General features: G+C 39.9%; 1 protein-coding gene across 5 annotated transcripts in view; it reads right to left on the bottom strand.

Moving 5' to 3' along the window:
* The window catches only part of NPAS3 (neuronal PAS domain protein 3), an 872889-nt gene that overhangs the window by 592274 nt on the left and 259107 nt on the right, over positions 1 to 21508 (bottom strand). For 4 of the 5 annotated variants that reach the window (XM_036265119.1, XM_036265112.1, XM_036265135.1 and 1 more), the window contains one exon: positions 10702 to 10946. In XM_036265119.1, the coding sequence (XP_036121012.1) occupies positions 10702 to 10946 (245 nt within the window). Of the gene's footprint in view, positions 1 to 10539; positions 10591 to 10701; positions 10947 to 21508 lie in introns of all 5 variants that reach the window. The other variant, XM_036265127.1, reaches the window with a different exon arrangement.

Genomic DNA, 21508 nt, shown 5'->3' with positions numbered 1-21508 from the left:
CATCATGCCTTAAATAATCAGTTACGTCAAAAAATAAATCAAAATAATTATTTAATTGAACTGACCAGTTATTTGATTAGTTAAGTCAAAATGACCAAACAATAGTCCTGTGTAGACAAGATTCAATCCTATTTTCCTTTCATAAGATCCTGAAGCTAGAAAAGTCTATCTGAATTGCCCTGGTTTGGATCATTTGCTACGGTAACTTGAGAAAGCAGGTAAAAACAATAAGCCAGACAGTACCAATAACTTTATATAACTTTACACTTCATTTTCAGCAATATATACAATGTAGAAAATAATATACATCCATGGAAACCTAGTAAAATATGTGACACCACACCCCTGGCTGGCACACAATTTAGTCATGTTGGCAAGTCTAGTAAATAGATTTTATGAGTATACAGCTCTGAAGATGATAAAAAAAATAATTCCAGCTATTCACTGTTATTGCTTTACCTTTCAAATAAACACAAGACTTAACCTCTTACAACAGTAGGATGTTTCTTAATAACACAATGGATTATAAAAATGTTCTTAAGTCCTTTCCAGTTCTAATGCTCTTTACAGGGGTTGGCAAACTACCACCTGCGGGTCAAATCCAGCCTCCCACCTGTTTCAGTACAACCCATAAGCTAAAATTTTTTTTTAAATTTTTAATCAGTTACAAAATAACTGGTTAGACTATTTCATAATATGTCATAATTAGAATCAAGCATCTACAAATAAAGTTTTATTGAAATCCAGTCATACTCCTGCAGTTATGAATTGTCCATAGCTGCTTTTATGCAATAACAACACAACTCAGTAGTTGCAGCAAAGACTAAATAGCCCACCCAGGCTGAACGATTTTCTACCTGGTTCTTTACCAGAAAAACTTACCGACCCCTGTTCTGCCGCTCTGCATCTAGACTTTGTCTTGGCTGACAAACTTCCCTTTCGGGCGATCTTGCACCGGGTCGGGAGCACGGACAATGTAGTGGTAGGCATAACTTTTAGGCAGACTGGAGGAAGAACGCCAGGGTGTGCCCCTGTGCTTACCTGATTATTGATAGGAATGGGTCCTTTATAAAGTTTTTAAGAAAAGTCTATGTAGACAGTTTAATCAACTTTCTTTCTTCCATATCCTGATTGATATTGTAACTGTCAGTCAATCACGTTTCTGAAACAATGCAGCACTGAAGCCCGAGACTAGGCTGAGCCTACAGGACTCCATACCACCAGCTGGAAATGCAGGAAACTGGGACCGAACACATTTCCCTGAGGCTGCGGTTTATTTCCCTCACGTTGCTGTCATTACAATATAGTGCTCTTTCAAAAACAGCCTTCTGAGTTTGAAATAATTTTAGATTTACAGGACAGTTGCAAAATTAGTACTGAGAGTTCCTGTAATACTCTTCACCCAGCTTCCCCCAATGTTAGCAATTAAGTCCTTTTATTTTTATCATTTTTTAAATTAATTAATTTATTTTTGTTACAGTTGTTTCTCCTTTTCCCCCCACTGATCGCCCCTCCCCCTCCCTCCCTGCCCTGTCCCCAGCTTTGTTGTCCATGTCCATTGTTCATGCACACATGCATCTAAGTTCTGTGGTTTATCTCTCCCCCACCACCCCCTCTTCTGGGGATTGTCAGTCTGTACCCCACTTCCACGTCTCTGGAAACCCGTTCCTCAGACTTTATGTTCATTACATTCCACAAATAAGTGAGATCATATGATACTTGTCTTTCTCTGTTTGGCTTGTTTCGCTTAGGATGATACTTTCCAGGTCCCTCCATGTCATCTCAAAGGATAAGAGATCTTTCTTTCTTACAGCTGCGTAGTACTCCATTGTGTATATGTACCACTGCTTTTTTATCCATTCGTCTTCTGATGGACATTTGGGCTGTTTCCAGATCTTAGCTATTGTAAATAGTGCTGCTACAAACATAGGGGTACATATATTCTTTCTGATTGGTGTTTCAGGCTTCTTAGGGTATATTCCTAGAAGTGGGCAGTTAAGTCCTTTTAAAAAAAATAATAATTTTTTTCATTGAACTATAAGATCTTTACCTAAAAATTTTTTGGAATTTGGAGACAATGGTAACATTTGATTTAAAAGGGCTGGACTGTATACATGAGCCATGCCAAGCATATACGTTTATGTTGAATGTCAGTGGGAAAAGGGTATGGATACGATGCACAGCTGAGGACATGTGCTGAACATGGAGAGCTCGGTCATGGAGCACAGTGTGCTCAGCTGGTACCCCAAAAGCCCAAATTCCAGCCCCCAGTTTGTTATTGATTTTGTTTGTATCATTAAACTTTTCTCTATATCAGTTTTCTCAACACAATAGCAAGGGGATAGAAACAGATGATCGTTAAGACCTTTGAACAGAAAATTCTGTCGGCCTTCTTTTCCTGCCCAGGCTCTGACATCCGCAGACATATTATGGACCCAGAGAGGAGATGGAAAGTTGCAGTCCATCAGTATTCAAAGCCACAATTGTTTTACAGGTGGAGGTCGCCATGTGTTTAATAAGGCACAGCTAAGACTTATGCACAGCATCTAGAAAGCCAGTTCTGAAAATTAAAGCCGCAGCACAATTTCAACCATACGAAGCAGTCAGAGGTGACTCCTCCTTTGCCATGTCCATGAAATAATGTGATCTTCATGGTGCTGAAACTACATATTGGGATTTGTGGGAGGTGATAGGATGAAGAGTGCATTAAAAATCCTAGCCCTCGCCCGGCCGGTGTGGCTCACTGGTTGAGCATTGACCCATGCACCAAAAGGTTGCTGGTTCAATTCCCAGTCAGAACACATGCCCAGGTTGTGGGCCTGATCCCCAGTGGGGGGCATGCAGGAGGCGGCCAATTGATGTTCTCTCTCATCAATGCCTTTATCTATCTCCCCCTCTCGTTCCTCTCTAAAAATCAATAAATTTTTTTTTTTACAATCCTAGCCCTCAAGAACAGAGCAAATACACTTGCATGTCCTAAATAAGAAAACACGATGTAGTATAAGACTGTGCCACAGGACGCTGTGACTGAAATACTACATCATAATATAATGGCCACTTCTTAAAACAAGTGGAATGTGATACAGATGTAAGTCCATTCCCTAAACTTTGCCAAGGGTAAAAGCAATATGTCAACTTCTATATTTAAATATTGTCTCTATCATATATTGGGCACTCGACTTTTTAATTTAAAACTGCATTGTGTGGGGTCTCATTTTCTTTCTTTGACAATGAATGCATCTATGGAAATCTTGATAATCAACAGGAAAAGTTTTTAAAGGAAGCCACTATATCACAAATTTTTGAACCCATAGCTCAAGGGAGACACAATACCTTTTCTGTCAAATGTTAAGAAAAAGAGAAGGAAACTAGAAATTATTAGAGATTATAAAGAGTTAGAGCATGTGACTTTTGCAATTATTAATGAACAGCTTCAAGAAAGCCAATAGTCCCAGGAAAGGCTAATTTGAGACAAGAACTACAAAATCCTTTCTAAGATACTGGGGTATTGAAGTAGAGAGGAAGCAATCGTGCAGACCAGAATCACCACCCAAAAGAAAATTCAAATGAGGAAACTGAGGTCTAGCGAGGGCACTGTAAACAGTCACAGGGTGTATCTAACTGTATCCAAAGCTCTCATCTTCCACCCTTCCTTTCTGTCCTTTGCATTTATTTCTCAATGAATGGTAAATACATCCATGGACAGGATCCTCTCTTGCTCTTAGTCAGTGCCCCGCAATGTTCGGCAGAGGACCCTGGGTCTGACTAAGAGAAAGAGCTCAGACAGCTGTTGAACAAAACTGAATTTATACACCTTTGTGGGTTTCTTGAGACTCTTGCTTTAACTTTCAACTCCTCAGCCTGTATATTACATGAGAGAGAATGTTGGGAGGGAGACCATTACAGGGCAGCCCATCCCAGGGTGGGGATGAGGGCACCCCAAGTCCTCCTAGCTCCTAATCCGTACACCGTTTATTTTCCCAGTGGTTTCATGCTATTCCCATCATTCTCCTTCCTTTTATTGTTACTCTTTTTCTTCTTCCTAGCCTATGATTTAGACCCACCCTTAGCTCTCATCAGCATCAGCACCAACTCTGCTAATGCAACGCCAAAATACAATCCAATTCTATAGAATTCCATTTAAAACATGGTTAAATCCTTATTTTCCTGAGTCCTGAACATGGAAACAAAAACACGTACAAGATGACCAGGCTCTTCCCTCCAATAGCTCATAGTCTAAGTACAGACATGAGTATATACAGAAAAGAATCGTGAATTGATAATAAAGCAATGTAAGACTCACTAGTAAGCTACAGGGAAAAAAAATGACTAATGTTCTTGGGAAGAAGAGAAGATCGACATAAGAAAACCATATCTGAGTTGGTCTGTGGACCATGAGCAGGAGTCCCGCAAACCCGAAGGAAGCGAAGGGCAAACAAAGGCTACGTGGTCGCTTCGGTACTGGGCTGCTGGAGGCAACGACGATCACCGGAGAAAAGGACAAGTCGGAGAATCCTGATGGAGGGTGCAGAAGGGTTCACGGGCGTTCCTTTGTCCACAGTCTGGAATTCCCCACAAAAATATTCTTACGAGGTGTTACGGGTTTGTGTTGTTTGTTTGTTTTTGAAGGATCGATTTGGTTTACGGAGGTATTGGAACAAGAGAAGGACATCACAGAAAAAGTCACTGGCCTCACTGGACCCGCAGAGGGCAACCGGAAGGTCGTCGTGCAGTGATGGTGTCCACTAAGCCCCAGAGGTAGGACCCTAAGGATACAGTACCCAGAGCTGTGAGACACACTCCCAGAGTACAGAAGCAGGATACAGATGGTGACAAAGTAGCCGCAGGCCATGCAGCCAGGAGGAATGCCCCGTGGCACCAAAGAGAGACAGAGAGAACTGAGCAGCATATGCTCCAAAGGGAACAGCGTGGTCCTCTTCTGAGCAGTTCACCGGAGGCCTGGGTACCACTTGGAAAGCACAGCAGATGTCCCAAATGGCAAGACCTTGGAGGAAGATGTACATTGGGGTGTGGAGGTGTGCTCCACCCTGATAAATACAATCATGCCAGAGTTCCCCATCACAGACACAGCAGAGAGGGTCACAAAGGGCACTGCATTCCTGGACCCCATCCGAATCCCAGTAGAACGAACTCTGAGATCTGTGTAAAATTTCCCATTGTGTAAGTCAGGAGAGAGAGAAAGAAAGAGAAGGAGAAGATTTGCAGACCACATATCATCCAGTGATTACAGCATTAAAGTGTGATGCATCCCTTTTGACCTGTTTTTGCACACTGCTCTTACACCTCTGCCATCACCATAAAAAGAGCTTTTCCCCAAATATCTGCTGCCCCTCAACAGGGGGCAGACCTGAGCTAAACTCTCAGCAAGGCGTCAAGCCGAGCCAGAGCGTGGCAGGAAGCAGAACCACTCAGATGATCCCAGTCCAGACCTGCCAGCCCACAGACCAACTCTGGCTCCATGCAGAGCAGAAGCCCTGCGGCGCGCTACTGAGACAGGCCGAGTGCTTGTCGCCCTGGGAACGGCTGACTTGTGCACCTGTCTTCACATGTTCTCAGCCATCATTCTCACAGACACCCTATCCCTGAGTCAGTGTTTGGAGTTGAGGGTGATTCTCGACGCTCCATCATGTCAGGTGCTCTGAAAACACGGATGACCAGTCAAACCCTTTGACAGTGACATGTGGCAAGAAACCAGCAATGCTTTCTAGTATCTTCATGCTGAAGGTGGACTCTAGTCTCCCTCTGCAGATATCAAAGCTTTTCCTGATAAAAGGTGAAATGTCACAGAACTAGAGTCCCAGACACGTGCTCTGCCAACCTCAAGAGCGACATTTGTCAGGAGCTCTTCCTGCCCAGTGCCAGAGATGACAATCCGAGAGAAGTGTGGCCATGTAGACACCGCCTGTCCAAACATGACGCAACGTCAAAGTAAAAGGTAAGTTTCTCAAATAAACTTCTTTCCGAAGTCCTAGCTTCACTAGAAAGATAGGAAAGGATAATAGCAGGGAATGAAGAAGCCTTCTTGGAACCACACCTAAGAAAAGGCAATTATATCACATTACATGTCCATACACTAGAACAGCCCACACTCGCTACCACAACGAACAGGCATGAACGTCGGCAGCTCAGATTTCAGAGGTTTCGTTTCCATCTGGCGCACCACTGACTCTGAACTGAGGCCAGTGGAACTGGAAACGACACCAGAGGCAGACCCTCGGTGTACTGAGGGTGATGGAGGTAAGAACAGGAACCAAGCAAGAACCAAGTCTCCACCTTGTATCCCTCTCTCCTGGCACCACAGGGTTCAGTCTGGGTTCTACCATTTGCCTGTGTAAAAACAAAACAAAACAAAAGATTCCACAGGCTGGTATACATACCATGTCCTGATTGTAAGAACTTTCATTTCACTTTTTTTTGTTTTTAATAATAAGGATGATGCTGCTTGCCCTCAAACAGGAACGACCCCTGGTAGAGACAGGTGCACAAAGTAAAAGGCCAGAAAAGGCCCGGGAAGCCCTTGATGCCGCTTAGACCGAGAAGACCTGTCACTCAGGCAGTCTGGGAATCTCTAACTTTTCTGGAAACAGAACCATTTTACAAAATTCTCCCTAGGTTTGGGGATGACCGTTACAGTAATTCAATGTTCCTCTGAAGGATGTCCTATACTCGCTCACCCGACGTGACTATTTTAAAGGAATCCATTAAAAATCGTTGCTTAAGTCACAGCCTGGTCTTTGACTAAGGAGAGATTATGGGTTGCTTAAATAAAGACCTGCAGAAAAATCGACCAGTTAATTCAAAATACATGCCTGAAAGAGTGAAGAGAAATTCTATGAAGATAGTCAAGTCCTTTCCTAATGTGTTTAGTTGATTTTAATCACCAATTCCCTTGCCTGTTTTTCAACCGTTTCCACCCAAAGACGAGAGAAACGGTTTGTATTTAGAGACAGTGCTTTGGCGTGGTGCCTGTCATACACTCACGGGCGAATTGTTTAAAAGCTGCAATGTTTAAATTAAAACACAAGGTACGCTTACAGTGGTACATATTCCTGGATTAATAGAGTTGCAGTAGACAGACTTCGAAAATCGACTGAAGTCTGTGATATTAGAAAGACAGAAAATTTATCTAGTTTTAGCAAATGTCAAATCAGCAGCTATTGCTTTTAAGATTAATAAAAGATATAATGGTTTCCAGATCGCCTCTAAATAGAGATGACTATGAATGGGGAAGTGATTTACCAACAGTCACCACAATGAGATTTCTTTAAAGGTTACAATCATCAGTTATTTAGTTGAAACACTGCTGAGAAAGCCTGGTCATTCCTTGAATAATGCATCATATTCATTGTAGATTTGATCTGTATTATAACAATACAGATATTTCTAAAATAATGGAGAAAACTATCTGTTACCTTCCAATTGCTTAACATATCATTTCCATGAGGTAATTGACTCAGGACATATTACACACTGTCACCGGGGTGTTCCTTCTGCTAGCAGGACTTGTAAATAATCTATACACAATGGGCAGCGCAAAACAAACTCATCAGCCTTTATAGACTTCTAAGAAAAGATGTGATGAATATAGGGCAGAGGAAAGGACCTTTCTGAAGCAGTAAATTAAAATGATTAAACTTCTATATAGTTGGGTGAGACAAATTTAAGTTTAAGCTTTGAAATTTAATCATTAACATGAACAACTCATCACATTTTTTAAAACGCTGCCTACGACGTGTAAGTACTTTTCATATAAATGTCCGAATGCCTTTAGGTTTTTTTTTTCCGAGAGACTGCCCTGGAGAAGCACAATGTATAATGTCTACTGTTTTACTGTTGGATTTTGAACTGCACTTTACATGATGCTACAGGCTATTTATATAAGCTTGTTTATCCATATGAACTTCTTCAAGGGCACAACACAGAAGACCTTAATAAATTACAATGAGTTTCTTTGATGTTGTTCCATGAATGTTTGATCAGTCTGAGTAGCAGGTTTGCATTACAGAACTAGAGCACAGCAATAAAATATACATACCCTGCGCAGCAGAACCAGTTTGCAGAAAGTGCCCATTGCATTCCCAGAAGCTCTGAGACTCAGGGTAAGCAGTGCAGTCACTATGCTTACCGCTACAGTTTCAGCCCCGCCCAGCTCGCTAGCAGTGGGAGCAAACATGTAACAACTCGGATTCTCTGCCAAAAGCGGATGGAAACTTTACTAAAATAAAAATCTGTGATCTCCTTCCAGGCTCCTAATCATCCATCCAACCTCCTGTGTTCCTCCTTGACACTGCCACATCCTTCCACAGACAGAAACCTGTGGGAGCAGAGACCAAGTTTTCTTATCTTTTTCCACCTTCATCATCATCAGTGGTGATAGAGCTGAGTTGATTGAAGGCCACAGAGTAAAAGTGAATCATTAGACTCCGAAACTGAGAGAACTGTTATTCGGAACATTTGACAATGGTGATACAAATCAAGTATCACTGTTAGCAATGAATATACTGTGATAGAAAGAACACTAGACACCAAGGCAAAAATACTGGGATTCTAGTTTTTGACCTGCTAACTCTTAACCATAAACCCTTTCTACATAAAGTAACATAAAGGCATAGTTCTATGTGCTCTATAATTCTCTGTCACGCAAAGGCCATGCTTCTAAGAGTAAGCAGGACTATCACAAAACAGAAGAATAGACAGACAAGGGAACCTTGAGATTTCTTCTACTTGGGTAGCTACCACTATCAAGAAAAACCTATAAACTACAAACCCCTTCAAAGAAAAATGGAAGTAAAAGAAAAGATGACCACCCTAAACAACTTAATACAAGCCCAGTCGCTCCAGCAACATATTTACCATTTACTAATAACACTGTGCACGTGGTGTGATTGATCACCTTTTGCACTTACCCTTCCATCTTGCACGATTTGCAATAAACGTGAAGACAGCCTCTTGGATAAGCTCTTCTGTATACAGCAAGTATCTACTAGGATTGTAGTCACAGCTTCAGCCTGGGAAAATCCCCTACCACCTTAGCCTTGGAACGTGGACGGTGTGTGGCATGGCCAGGTTGACATCTACATTCTCATGGACAGTAGCCACGGGCCTTGGTTTATTTGTTCTCTGCTGCCTTCGACTCACACCTTGCCCTTGAGAGCTACCTTGCTGTGCGTTCTTCTCAACCTCTGAATGTCAGTCTTACACTCTAGAGCCAGAGTCCGGGAACTATGGCTTGGGAGCCAACTCCGGTGGCAGCTGGCTGCCTGCTCTGTTTTCAGTATATATTTTATTTTTTCTTTATTAACTCATTTTTGTTATTGACGTTTGTCCTTTTTCTCCTCAGACCCCGTCCTCCCTCGCCCTCCCCCTGCAGCCCTCTGCTTTGTAAGTGCAGTTTCCTGAGAACTCAGCCACACCCTGTTGTGTCCGTACTGTCTATGGCTGATGTCACGCTGCAATGGCATGGTCGAGTTGAGTTAACCCCCCAAACCTAAAATATTTACTACATGGCCCTTTCCAGAAAATGTTTGCCAACCCCTGCTCTAGGAGAAAATAACTTGTTTCAATTTAAATTCTAATTGTCCTTTCCTCATCAGCATAAGAAACACAAATCCGAAGTAGCAATGGCAAAGATAGGAGCAGACTGATACACATACACGAGCACACCTCTGAGCACAGAGCTGGACACGGCAACTGCTTTTGGCCTCTCACTTTAATGTGAATCCTATAAGGGTGACAGCCCTCCCCCCACCACTAGCACCCTTTCCCACAACCTCTAGGAATACAGGCCCTTCTCCAAAATTAACAGTCAAGGTGTCACCATATAACTAAAGAACCTAATTCCTCCCCTAGCAGAAGTTGCCTGAAATTCTGCCCAATGTCCAGTTCATGCTTATCAAGGGTCTAGACACAAGAAGCTAGCATATCCCTAAAGTCCTGAGCTTTGAAGAACACACCCTTTAAGTTAGCAAATCAATGACCAACATGACATGTACACTGATAAACATATGCATTCATATTAAAATGCTAGAAATGTCATAAAGTTTTAGGAGTTGCAGGAACACACAAGAAATACCTCTCTTAATTATCAGACTGAAGAAGCCTACAATTTTTAAATAATGATTTAAGGGTAACTGTACCAAAGATTTGGAGGACAAGTATACATTTATATTTGTAACTTCTAGGCAATACGTATAGAGACTTGAAACATTAATACATGGATTGATTTTTTTTTATTAGTCAATAAAATCATTGCTCAAACTGCCTGCTCCAGTTGGACTCTGTCCCCTTCCTTTCTTTGGTTGCTAAACACAGAAAATATTAGCTCTACCCTTCAGAAAATATCCTCATACTCCACTCATCAATAAATATTTGCATGTATTAGCATAACTTAAATCTAACCCATGAAGTACGTTAACATAGTCATTTCATTCTCATTTCTCTGAAACCTTATATAAAGTGGTAGACTATTTAGGCTGACAAACTTAATAGAAAAATAGAAATAGAAGAGGTTCATTTCACCTTCACATGGTGTCTTTCTCATGCAGAGTTCAGATTTCCACATTTGTATCCCTTTAAAGGATTTGATATGCAGGAAAAGAAGAAAGGATGCTGGTCAACATTTCATCTCAGAGGCACCTACAGACCACCACACTGCAGAATGACCGGAGGCTCCGGGCTTACCTTTTACGGATGTGTTTGGTGGAGGGCCTTCCATCCGCAAGTTCCATGGAGGGTCCCCCTGGTTAGCAAAGTCCCGCATTTTCAGATAGCTAATTGTAAGTCGAATTATGGAGGCCTTGTCAAGCTGGCTCGTGATGGCTGCAGGAAGAGGCAACAGCTTGGCCAATTCATAGAACTCAAAGTTTTCTTTTCCCCGGCGGGAGCGAGCAGCATCTCGGGATTTCTCCTTTCTCAACGCTTGTAAACTGAAATTAGAGAAGTGAAAAGGTGCTGTTTAGAACATGTGCTTTTCTCATCAGATAGAAGCTGCTTTCTTTTTATTTCCTCTTTTCCCAACAAAAAAGCTACCAGAATCTTCTTCAAAATTCCAAAGGCCATGGTAAAATAAGTTCCAGACAATGTCCAGTCAAACCATCAATTCTACCTCTGGATTTATTCGCCACAATCTCAAGGGCAATGAGTAAAAATAGTTCGCTTGTTAGTTTGATTCCCCCCAATTGACCGTGCATTCATATACATTCATTGTTTCTAAAACAGAAGATGTGCAGGTGATGTTTGATGTTTTCAGGTCTCCATAATTTAAGAGACTGAGCCTGTGTTCATATATTTATTCTCAAGCTTGGTTTTGTTCATTTAACTATTACCCCAATGGCATCTTAAGCCATCTAAAGGACACATCTTTAAAATTTTATTTCAATTATCATCTCGGGGGAAATAAAAAAACAGTAAACACAAACATAATTCACAGAACCAACAAACAGAATGTTCATGTGCGTCCAGCCCTCGGGAAGGATCAAGACCTTCAGTCAGATAAAGAAAACATCCTGTTAAAGATGAGGATTTCGGTGTAACTTTATAAATATGCTGGTAATTACTTGATAAGAGAATACTTTCCTACTTTTATCAATGGACATACACTAATGAATAGCTAGCTTCTCTAAAATACTAGAGGATAAAATGCATTGCCCCAAAGAGTCAAGCTTTAAGATAATATAAATTTAATGTTGAAAGACAAAGCCCTGTCTAGGTTATTAAAATTTATAAACATTATAGACATATTACTTCACAGAAGAGGCAACAGGTGGGATCCAGCGTTTTTCTTTAACTATTCATGGGTATTTCTGTTTGAAGTTCGCTCACATCGCTGAGGGCAGAATCTGGCACAACTGAAGGTGCCTGTGAGCATCTGACCGGAGAATTCCTCCAACTCTGAACTGCTCTGATTTGTGTCTCACAAGAAATAAATTCAAAATCAGACACTGAGGATAGGTAAGTGGGCAATATTTACAGTATCCGGGTACTATTAAAATCATTTGTAAGTATTTGTTTTATTGAACTCTAAAGATATTTTAAATCTTTGGATCTAGCATTCTGGTTTCCCATTATAAAATAACAAAGTGCCCGCTGGTGTGGCGCAGTGGTTGAGCGTCAACCCATGCACAGAGAGGTCGCTGGTTCAATTCCCAGTCGGGCCACATGCCCAGGTTGTGGGCCTGATCCCCAATGCAGGAGGCAGCCAATTGATGTTCGCTCTCATTGATGTTTCTATCTCTACCTTCCTCTCTCTCTAAAATCAATAAAGAAAGAATGTTAAAATAACAAGAAAGAGGAACACGGAAGGAGGTAAGACCAGAGGAATACATCAAAATGAGTTTAAAGTGTGGTTCCAATCTTTATTAGTATAATATGGACAACAACACTCCATATCATATGATCACATGCCTTCCATTGTCCATAGTGTAAACACTGTGTTCACTGCAGACACTCAAAATATATTACATATATGTGTTATTTAAGTAATGCCATAATGTTCTCATCGAATATCCCAAAGAGTTTCATGTTTACTCTATTAATAAAAGATTCTGCCTTAGCTAACTAATGCATTTCTCAGAACTGGACAGATTACTGCTATCCTTTTCTGTCATAGCAGCCTCAGGTGACAAAGCTTTGTCTCTTGATATCTCAGGTGATGACCTGAGGCAGAAACGTCCCTAATTTACAAGGAAAAGACATGCTATGACACTTATTTCCCAATACGTTAGTTGACCTCTATTCAATACTATAAAGGGTCCGTTTTGGCTGGTTGAAAATTATGTAAATAAAGTGAGAGAAGCCTTAAACTCTGACAAAGTAGACATATAACCAATATCCGGATTAACTGCGTTAGATAAAAGAAAGACCCATATCCCTCCCATTCGATAATACAAGCAAATCTCTCTAACACCAGTGAGGTCACCTGTGCTGAAAGAACTGTCTTTTCACACGTTTTCTCCACCACTTGCAGGGTGCAGTGGTTCAAGTTCAGCGCTTTGCTCTCTGTGTTGCTGTAATCGAAGAGTACTCCAGAAGGTGGGCTGAACTCACAATTGTTTTTGGTCCAGGAAGTGACTATGATGGAGCGCTGGAGCAGAGGCTGCAAACTCAAGGGCTCGCGGGGCTAAGGCAGGGAATGTCAATGAGCGAAGGGGCCTTGTGGCAGCTGTGGAGCTGGAGGACAGCAGGCTGGGCAAGGGGACCGCACGCACACTTTTCGCTGACTGCAGCTTTGGGGGACGGCTGGCCTGGTGTTGCCAGATTTCTGTTCTTTTGTTTTTTGTTTTCTATTCTGGAGAACAAACACTGAATTTTTTTACATGGCATTTCCAATTTTATGTTATGCTTTAATTTTATGTTAGCTAATGAAGGTTTTAAAAATTATGCAAGCTCATTAAAATATGTCATTTGGTCAATAATGAAGCAGGGACTCATTTTTATAATTGGGTAATAATTTGGGAGACCACTTTTGAAGGTAGTTTTAATAGATGACATGTAATTTTCCTTTACATGTATCACTCAAATGGTCAAAAATGGACTCACTTGTTATGTAACTAATATTACTAATACTCATGCTAAGAATTTATTCGACTGAAGCGACTAGAAGATTAGCCAATTATACTGAAATTGATATCAATGCATAGGCTTACCAAGAATCTAAGAAAAATAACTAATCCTATGTGGAGAAAAGCCCAAGATAACAGGGAGTAATCCAGTGGGCTCCAAAACCTGGTAGAGGGGAGATGACTTCCTGTATCATCTCAGGGAATGGGCCTCCATGGATACTAATGCCTTTTGGCACCTTGTAAACACTTTGACACTTGCCTTTTTTAAAATAGCACTGAGCCCAACTGACTTCCTGTGTTCCCGCCCCACCTCCTTGCTTTCCTCTCCTCCCCTTTTTCACTCTAACACACACTGTTACCCTACTGGAGTAATCTTCTTGGCCATAATCTCAATAACAAAGGGTTTCCATGACTCCCACATCACATCATTATGCAGACACCACAGTTCAGAAGACTTTCAGAATGATAGCACTGTGTCTGTAATAAGTAGTAATTGGTTTTGAGGGCAACAGCAATAAAATACAGTCAAAGGATTATGGAGGTTATGGAGATGCTGACAAAAATAGATGAAGCTGAAGACCTTAAGACAATGACACCGATTGTGGATTAATCTTTTGTCTGCTTTTGTGAAGTTGAGCCTAGCTATAAGCAATTCTCAAATTGAATGAAGGGCTATGTTAAAACCTAAAATAAAGTTTGTAGTGATACATTCTCTTCTAAAACAAAAAAATATATATTTATAGAGTATTAGAGAAAGAATGACTTGTTTGTACATGAGCAAAATGTTGTAGAGCTGATCTCTGCCACCTAAAATATAATTAACTTTGGGGTCATGATAAGTTACTCACTGGGCCCCAACTTTCCACTGCTCTTAAGCTCTTCCACTGAGGTTTTGGGGAGCAGAATAGACTTCCTCATTCCTCAGCAAATCCAAATGTCAACACTCTTTGATGAGGATATTAACAACCTCACCAAGCACTACCACCAACTAAAAACAAAAAATCAACAGCCATTTCAAAAGAGAGGCAGATACAAATAGATATGTAGAGATAAGTAAAATGTGGAAGTCCTATATGAAGTTGTGTGTATATGTATATATTTGTGGGAAGACAGTAAATAATTTTCAGATTCTCCCTAAGGGTCCTATCTCCCCAAACAAAAGGGTAATGATCTAGTATCTAGAATTTCCCCTAATAAGCCTTATAAAGTTGTTTTTTGTGTGTGTTTTTTTTGTCATTGATGTTGCCAGAATTAATTTATTCTAAACAAGTATTCATGGTTTAAATATTATTATTTAATATAAGTTTTTTGTCAACACTTTGAAAGAATTTTTACAAGTTTCTAAGGTTATACCTCAAACACAGATAACAAGCAATCACAAAAAGTTACTGGTAATGACAGTGCATGTTGAATGAAAAGTGGTATTTGCAAATTCTCTTATGAATTTCAAGTCCCTTCAGCAAGGTGTGCGTTTTGTGCAAAACCCCTGGCGGAGGAGTTAGAAGACACACCTTGGCCATGTGCAGCCATTATGATTCTAAGTCACAAAGCTGAGCCTCAATTTTATCATTTCATAAAATGAAGATGACAAGCAGGGCATTTTTGGCAAATCCCCTGGGAGTGAACTATGAAAGAGTAAACTCCTTAGACAATTCTAGATTTTAACAATTGAGATTGTCTATTAACTTTAAATGTGGCCGAGTCCACTTTAGAATTTTACAACAGAGAAGAATTTGAAGAAGTTGGAAAGACTCAGAAATGCCCCAAATACAGTCAACACACCCTTAACCTTGGAGCACAGAAGTCAGGGCGGTGGCTCTGTAGCTAGATTGTGGACAGTCCCATCATCATACAGGTACTAGCTGGGCAAACTTGGGTAAGTCTCTCAACTTCTTTAGGCCTCAATTTTCTCATCTGGAAAATGGACATTTTAATAGTATCTACTTCTAAAATTCTTGAGAGGAGTAATTGAGCTAATTGTGTGTAAATTGCTATATATCTGCCATACTGTTAAGTATTATGTAGGCATTAACTTTTATTACAATAAAAATAAAACTTATTATGGGGAAAAAAGTCTAACTGTTTTAATCCTGGTAGCACGTCGGATTACCACCCTATTTCTCCCTAATTCTATAATTTTTTTAACCACATTTCTCCTACCACCATTTTTTTTACTCTACATTTGCTATAATTCACAGTACCTATTTGCTTTCCTCATCATCCTCTCAAATTCCTTTCTCTGCAGCCAATTGTGTCCTTCACTTTAATAAATTTAATGTCCCATGTAGTGACAGTAAAAATTACACCCAGGGAAATAAAACCCAAGGCCTAACTTCTGCTTGGTGACAACTTTAAAACTGCCTATTTTTTAAACTCCTCCCATGTTCTCTCAAACACTGTCATCATCAGTTCTGCCTGGTGCCTTTCCCCGAACATCTTCCACACTAGCAGAAGTGACGGACTGGAGGGCCAGGCTGCCGGGACTGCAATCCTGGCTCTATAACGTACTAATTATGTAAACTTGAGAAAATTACTTATTTTGTCTCAGTTACTCTCATCTGTGAAATGGGAAAATAATACTATCTGCTTTAGAAGGTTACTGTTGGAGTTAAATTCAAATTTTGTAAAACATTTACAATTGTGCCTGGCACATAGTAACACTATATAAGATGTGTTTAATAAACACAATGTTCATTTATAATGTACACTCTGCTCTCATCAATTTAATTTCTATTCACTGATGCTGACATATTACATTATGTACTTAAATGAAATAAAATTCCTTTATTACAGAAATACTGATTTTTCATTCTAGTTCTCTTTATGTTAATGGCCTATATGTTGTATACTTGTTGAGACATTAAAAGTTTTAAATAAGTTAGTTTTTGTTCTAGGAAAAGTGGCCATTTTTTAGTTCACTGAAGTATAAAAAAAATGGCATTCAGTTGCAAGATGAGCAATTTTGTTTACGCATAAAAATGAACATCCCAACAGTTGCTAAGGGAAGAGATTACTCCAAAAGCTTGTGAAACTTCTGTAGACTTCAACTTTGCCATGACAATTATTATTTAGAAAGAGTATATGCATACTCCTATGAGAGATCATCTTTCAAAATACCCTCCAAAACATCACCAATCTAAAGGTTCTCCCTGATGCCATGCAAAGCCCCAACTCCAGGACCATGGAGAGCTCAGCAGAACTGGTCATGGAGAAGCTTGGAAATGCAGCAGCATTTGCCACTGTGTTCTCCACATTACAAGCAAGACTGAGTCATGAAATTCTGCTTGAGCCAAAATGAGCAAAAGATTTTTAAAAGGTATGCAAAGTTAAAAAAAAAAAAAAAAAGAGAGAGACAAAACAGAAAAAAAAAAAACAGGCACAGCCATGGTCACCAAACCCGTTATTATAAAATAGACTCATGATTTGCAATCTCTCTGAAGCTGCCATGGAGCTAATAAGGATGCCACTTGTTTACTGGGCCACTAGTCCAGGGTGGGGAAAAACAGGTAACTTTGGATTTGATGACTCATTAAATTAAGAGAGGTAAGTTATCCTTTGTGGTTGGTCAAATTTAGCTTTGCAAAATGGATTACTTTGGTTTCCTACTTCACAGAAATAGTTATGATGATAATAGAAATAATATAGCTGAAATTTATAGAGAATAATACAGAGCAAAAATAATCACCACAGAGACCCAACAGAAGTATGTCAACTTAAAGCTTCTTCTGTTCAGATGACTTCTGCACAACCAGATTTTTATTAGTTCATGTTTTTTTCATAATTTATAGCTATATTTGTGGAACAGCTTCTGCTATGGCCCTTACTGATAGAGGCACACTGTCTCTACATGAAAATTCTCTCTCTAAGCCTCAATTCTCACACCTGCATATAAACTTTTAGAATACAATAACCAGTTCCTATAAAAGAACATGGCAGGTTTTGATCATCTAACTGTAGGGGAAAGGAAAGGTAGGGTCAGACCCACTTTGGACTTTACCTTTTAAAAGTACTGCTAAGGAGCCAGACAGGCAGGTTTTTATGGATTTTCCTACCTGTTTTGCTTAGGAGAACCCAGCACTACAGACTTCTACTATTTATCAATTAATCTCGCATGCAGCCTCAAAGGAAGAAGGTCGACCTGTATTAAAAATGCAGCCATCAAAAATTCATCAAAGGCTTCAGCATTTTAACTCATGAACCTTTGAACACCTGCACACTTGTCAGATCTTTGGTCATAGTTAACAGCGAAATCTATAGTTACTCCAGCACCTACACCAGCCTTGACATGAGCAATGAGGAGGCTTCCCAGAGAAAAGGTAAAGATTCTATAAGCACTGCTTGCCTTTCCTTCATTAGTTTCAATAAAACAGCCCACCACACACTGTCATCACATAGAGTTCAAAGTCAATCAAATCAGCCTACTGCAAAGAAAAAGAATCTTTCAGGAGTAGTTTCCCCTATGATTGTAAATATCAGCTTTCTTACAAGGTGTTATAATTGAGAAATGCACAAACAACTATTATCTGGTAGGATTACGCACAACATAGCTTTGCAGATTGAAGTCTTTTAATGCAACCCAAGAAAAGGCAATAATTTCAGAAACTTTCCCCGTCACTGTGAAGAAAGCAGTATAGTACATGCTGGAAGTTAAAACTGGAACCTTCAAGTTCAAGGTAAGAACTCTGCTGCTTAACTAATGCACTGCTCATAGCTGTCATCATTAATTTATGTTAGCCTCTGTAAACATCAAGAGTATAATAGGCCAATTTCACAACTAAATATAGACGCACATTTTGCCCTTATATAAATGGCAGATTGCTGCAGTAGATCATCACTGCAGCAACACGTCAGTAAAGATGCACTGTTTGATGGTCTGATGCTCACACAATATATAAAACCAGTTGTAATGGTTGTTTGGAAGCAAAGTGTAACATAGCAGCAAAATTTCATTTGTTCCACAAACTCAGGATATATTAAGCTTGGCTGACAAAGACTGTTTGATGTGCTAAACCAGTTTGACCTTCATTCTTGCTTTAGTTTTCTCATTTAACATGTGAAATGACCATTATTTTTCCCCATGTAAGAAAATATCATAAAATTGATTGCTTAAAAATGTCAAAAACATCTGCAACTGCTAATGTGGGATAAAGTATCAAAATCAAGATGTGTTCTTAAAAAATTTTTTTAAATATATTCTGATTGAATAATTATGACCGGTTTTTTGACTTGTGGTGAAATAGATCAAAAGAGTAATTAAAGCCATTCAACTGAATGCCTTTCTCATCTTCAGAAAATGCCTTGTGTATGTTTGAACTTAATAATTAAATTAATTGGTTTTAGCCAATGAGCGTTTTTATTCTTAACACTTTAAATAAGAGGATTTAATTCCAGAATGAGTCATTAGAATAGTAATAGGAAAAGCAGAGAAGTCTGCACAATCCTTTTCAACCAATGGTCACCTTGATTCAAATAACCCTTGAATGAACCACAGCAAGCCCAAACTATTCATTGTATGCTTTGGTGTCTGCCAAAACCTCATGAATCAAAGTGTTTTGTTCTTCATTTTCCCCCAGAACTTTAAGCCACACCACTGGCGGTTTCATAATAATGGAAAAACTGCAGCTTTATCAAGTAATTTCTCTCCACCCAATAAACAGCACTTTACCTTGGAGCAACTTGTATATTTCACACCTTAAATTTCTATTTACCAAATCAGCTAATCACTTCACAATTGAACTCAGAACAAAAAAAAATTATCAATTAAAGTGGTTGAAACTCCTGCAAATTATCATTTAGGAATGAAGTAATTGCTTTCATCAGGGCAGAAAAGCCCGCCAGAACAGAAATGTCACTTTAGATTAGTGTTCTCACTCCTGAAGCTATGGATGACACAGCTGATATAAGACTAAATGCCAAGACCAATCAATTGCTTTTGTGGCTCTGCTCTGAGCTGCTGTAAAAGGGGCCATTTTCTAGGATCTACTCTTCATTATAGTAAATGCTATCTCCTTGGTAACATAATTCCATTTCTCATAAATGCTGTCTGAGAGCATTGTCCTAACAATGGATGTTTGTGGAAAAGAATGCTGTTGGTTTAATGCACAGAATTCAGTGTGAATGGCTGTCAAACTGCTATAGTTTACTAGTTCTTAAACATAAATTGAAGTCTTATACATTAGAAAGAATTCTTGGGGAGAAATGAATGTGCTGAATAAGGGTAAGATACTGTATTCGAAGGATTTGTGCCGCTGGTTTAGACTTTTCACTATTCCAGCGTTTGTCCTGTACATTAAACCAGTCAGCTCACACCAGAGGTGGGTGAACACTTCACTTACTTTCTCAGCAGTGCAGTTTGCAAATGTGAAACCTCAGGAGCAGATATGGACTCATTAGGCAACTGCATGGGACTTGTCAATAGCCAGAAATGTGTGTTGTGGGGGAGGGGGGTGTTCCTTGAGCTGAGCCCTTCCTGGAAAGCATCCAGGTCTTAATTTATATTGTTCCTTCCCCTGAAGTTGCAAGAATCGAGGTTGCAGTCTCCAATTAAAAGGAAATTGAAGAAGCTAATACTGAGAGAGCAGAAACCCCCTGCCCTGCTCCCCTCAAGTCCGAAGTTTAGGAAGAGATTCAGGATCACGGGTCTTTGCCTAACATGGGATACAGGCTTTCCCACCCTGGTGAGCACACGTGTGACTTCCATTAACAGTCACAGGAGTCGGGAGCACACACTGAGAGGAATGTCTACTACTAAATATTTGGAAGGGTCAGAGCGTCTCTACTGAAAGGCAAAATGGGGGGGGGGGGGGGGACCGTGGGCACCCTGTGACTGCGGGACATTTTCCATTTGTGGAAAAGAATGCTGTTGGTTTAATGCATAGAATTCAGCATGAATAGCTGTCAAACTGCTATAGTTTACTAGTTCTTAAACAGAAACTGAAGTTTTATACATTAAACAGAATTCTTGGGGAGAGATGAATGTCCTGAATGAGGGTGAGATGCTGTATTCAAAGGTTTTTTGCTGCTGCTTTAGAATATTCACTATCATCCAAAGGCAACTGCTGGAGTTTTGACCACTCCAAGGAACTACAGTGCTCATTTTCATAATATCAATAGCAGGACAGCACACATATTGTTTCTGATTTTTAGAGTATTCAGCACCACCAAAGAATAGCAAGGACCTTAACATAATAATACGAGCTAATCTGAATGCTTACTATATTTCAGCCAGGGTCCAACTGTTTTAAACATTATCTCCTTTCATTCATGATGGCCAGTATCAGTAATGAGGAGGTGGGCGGGAGGAGTAACAGCTCTGGAAGGCAGATACATTTGAAACTAAAAAACAATGTTGCTCTCAGCCCCGTGGTGTGGTGGGGGCTGCATGGGTTTTGTCTCAGGGAGAGCTTTCCCAGATTCCGGACCTTCAGTGCTAAAAGCAGGTAAGTCCTGGGCAAACCAGGTCAGTTGGTAACCCTGGAAGTAATATTGCACCATCTCACAAATAAGAAAAGCAAAGCCTGGAGAGGGAAAATAACTTGCCGAAAGCTAATGATGATTGGAGCTGGACTTGAACCTTGGCAAGATAACTCAAGTGCATCCTTCGCACAGCACGACATTGCCTCTGCAGGAACCAAGTCCTCATGATTCCCCCTTTCTCCACTTTATTTACATGATAATTAAGTCACTGGTAAAGTATTATTTGATTTATAATCACCCATATAAATTTCATAATAATTGTTATGAAAACATTAATTCCTTAATGAAATGTCCAATAAAACCCCCGTTTTTCAAGCTTATAAACACATTCCAATCGGGAGGAGATAGATTTGCTGTTAATCGCTCTAAGTCCCCAAATAAATTGCTTTGGAATTCAAATTCAAATGACCTTTCCTGCAGAGAAAATTCATTTTTTCTTTCCATTTTCTTTA

The sequence above is a fragment of the Molossus molossus genome, unplaced genomic scaffold, assembly GCF_014108415.1.
Source record: "Molossus molossus isolate mMolMol1 unplaced genomic scaffold, mMolMol1.p scaffold_m16_p_1, whole genome shotgun sequence".
Lineage (NCBI taxonomy): Eukaryota > Metazoa > Chordata > Mammalia > Chiroptera > Molossidae > Molossus > Molossus molossus.
Note: the sequence above shows the minus strand (reverse complement) of the source record. Positions and strands in the feature narration are given on the sequence as shown.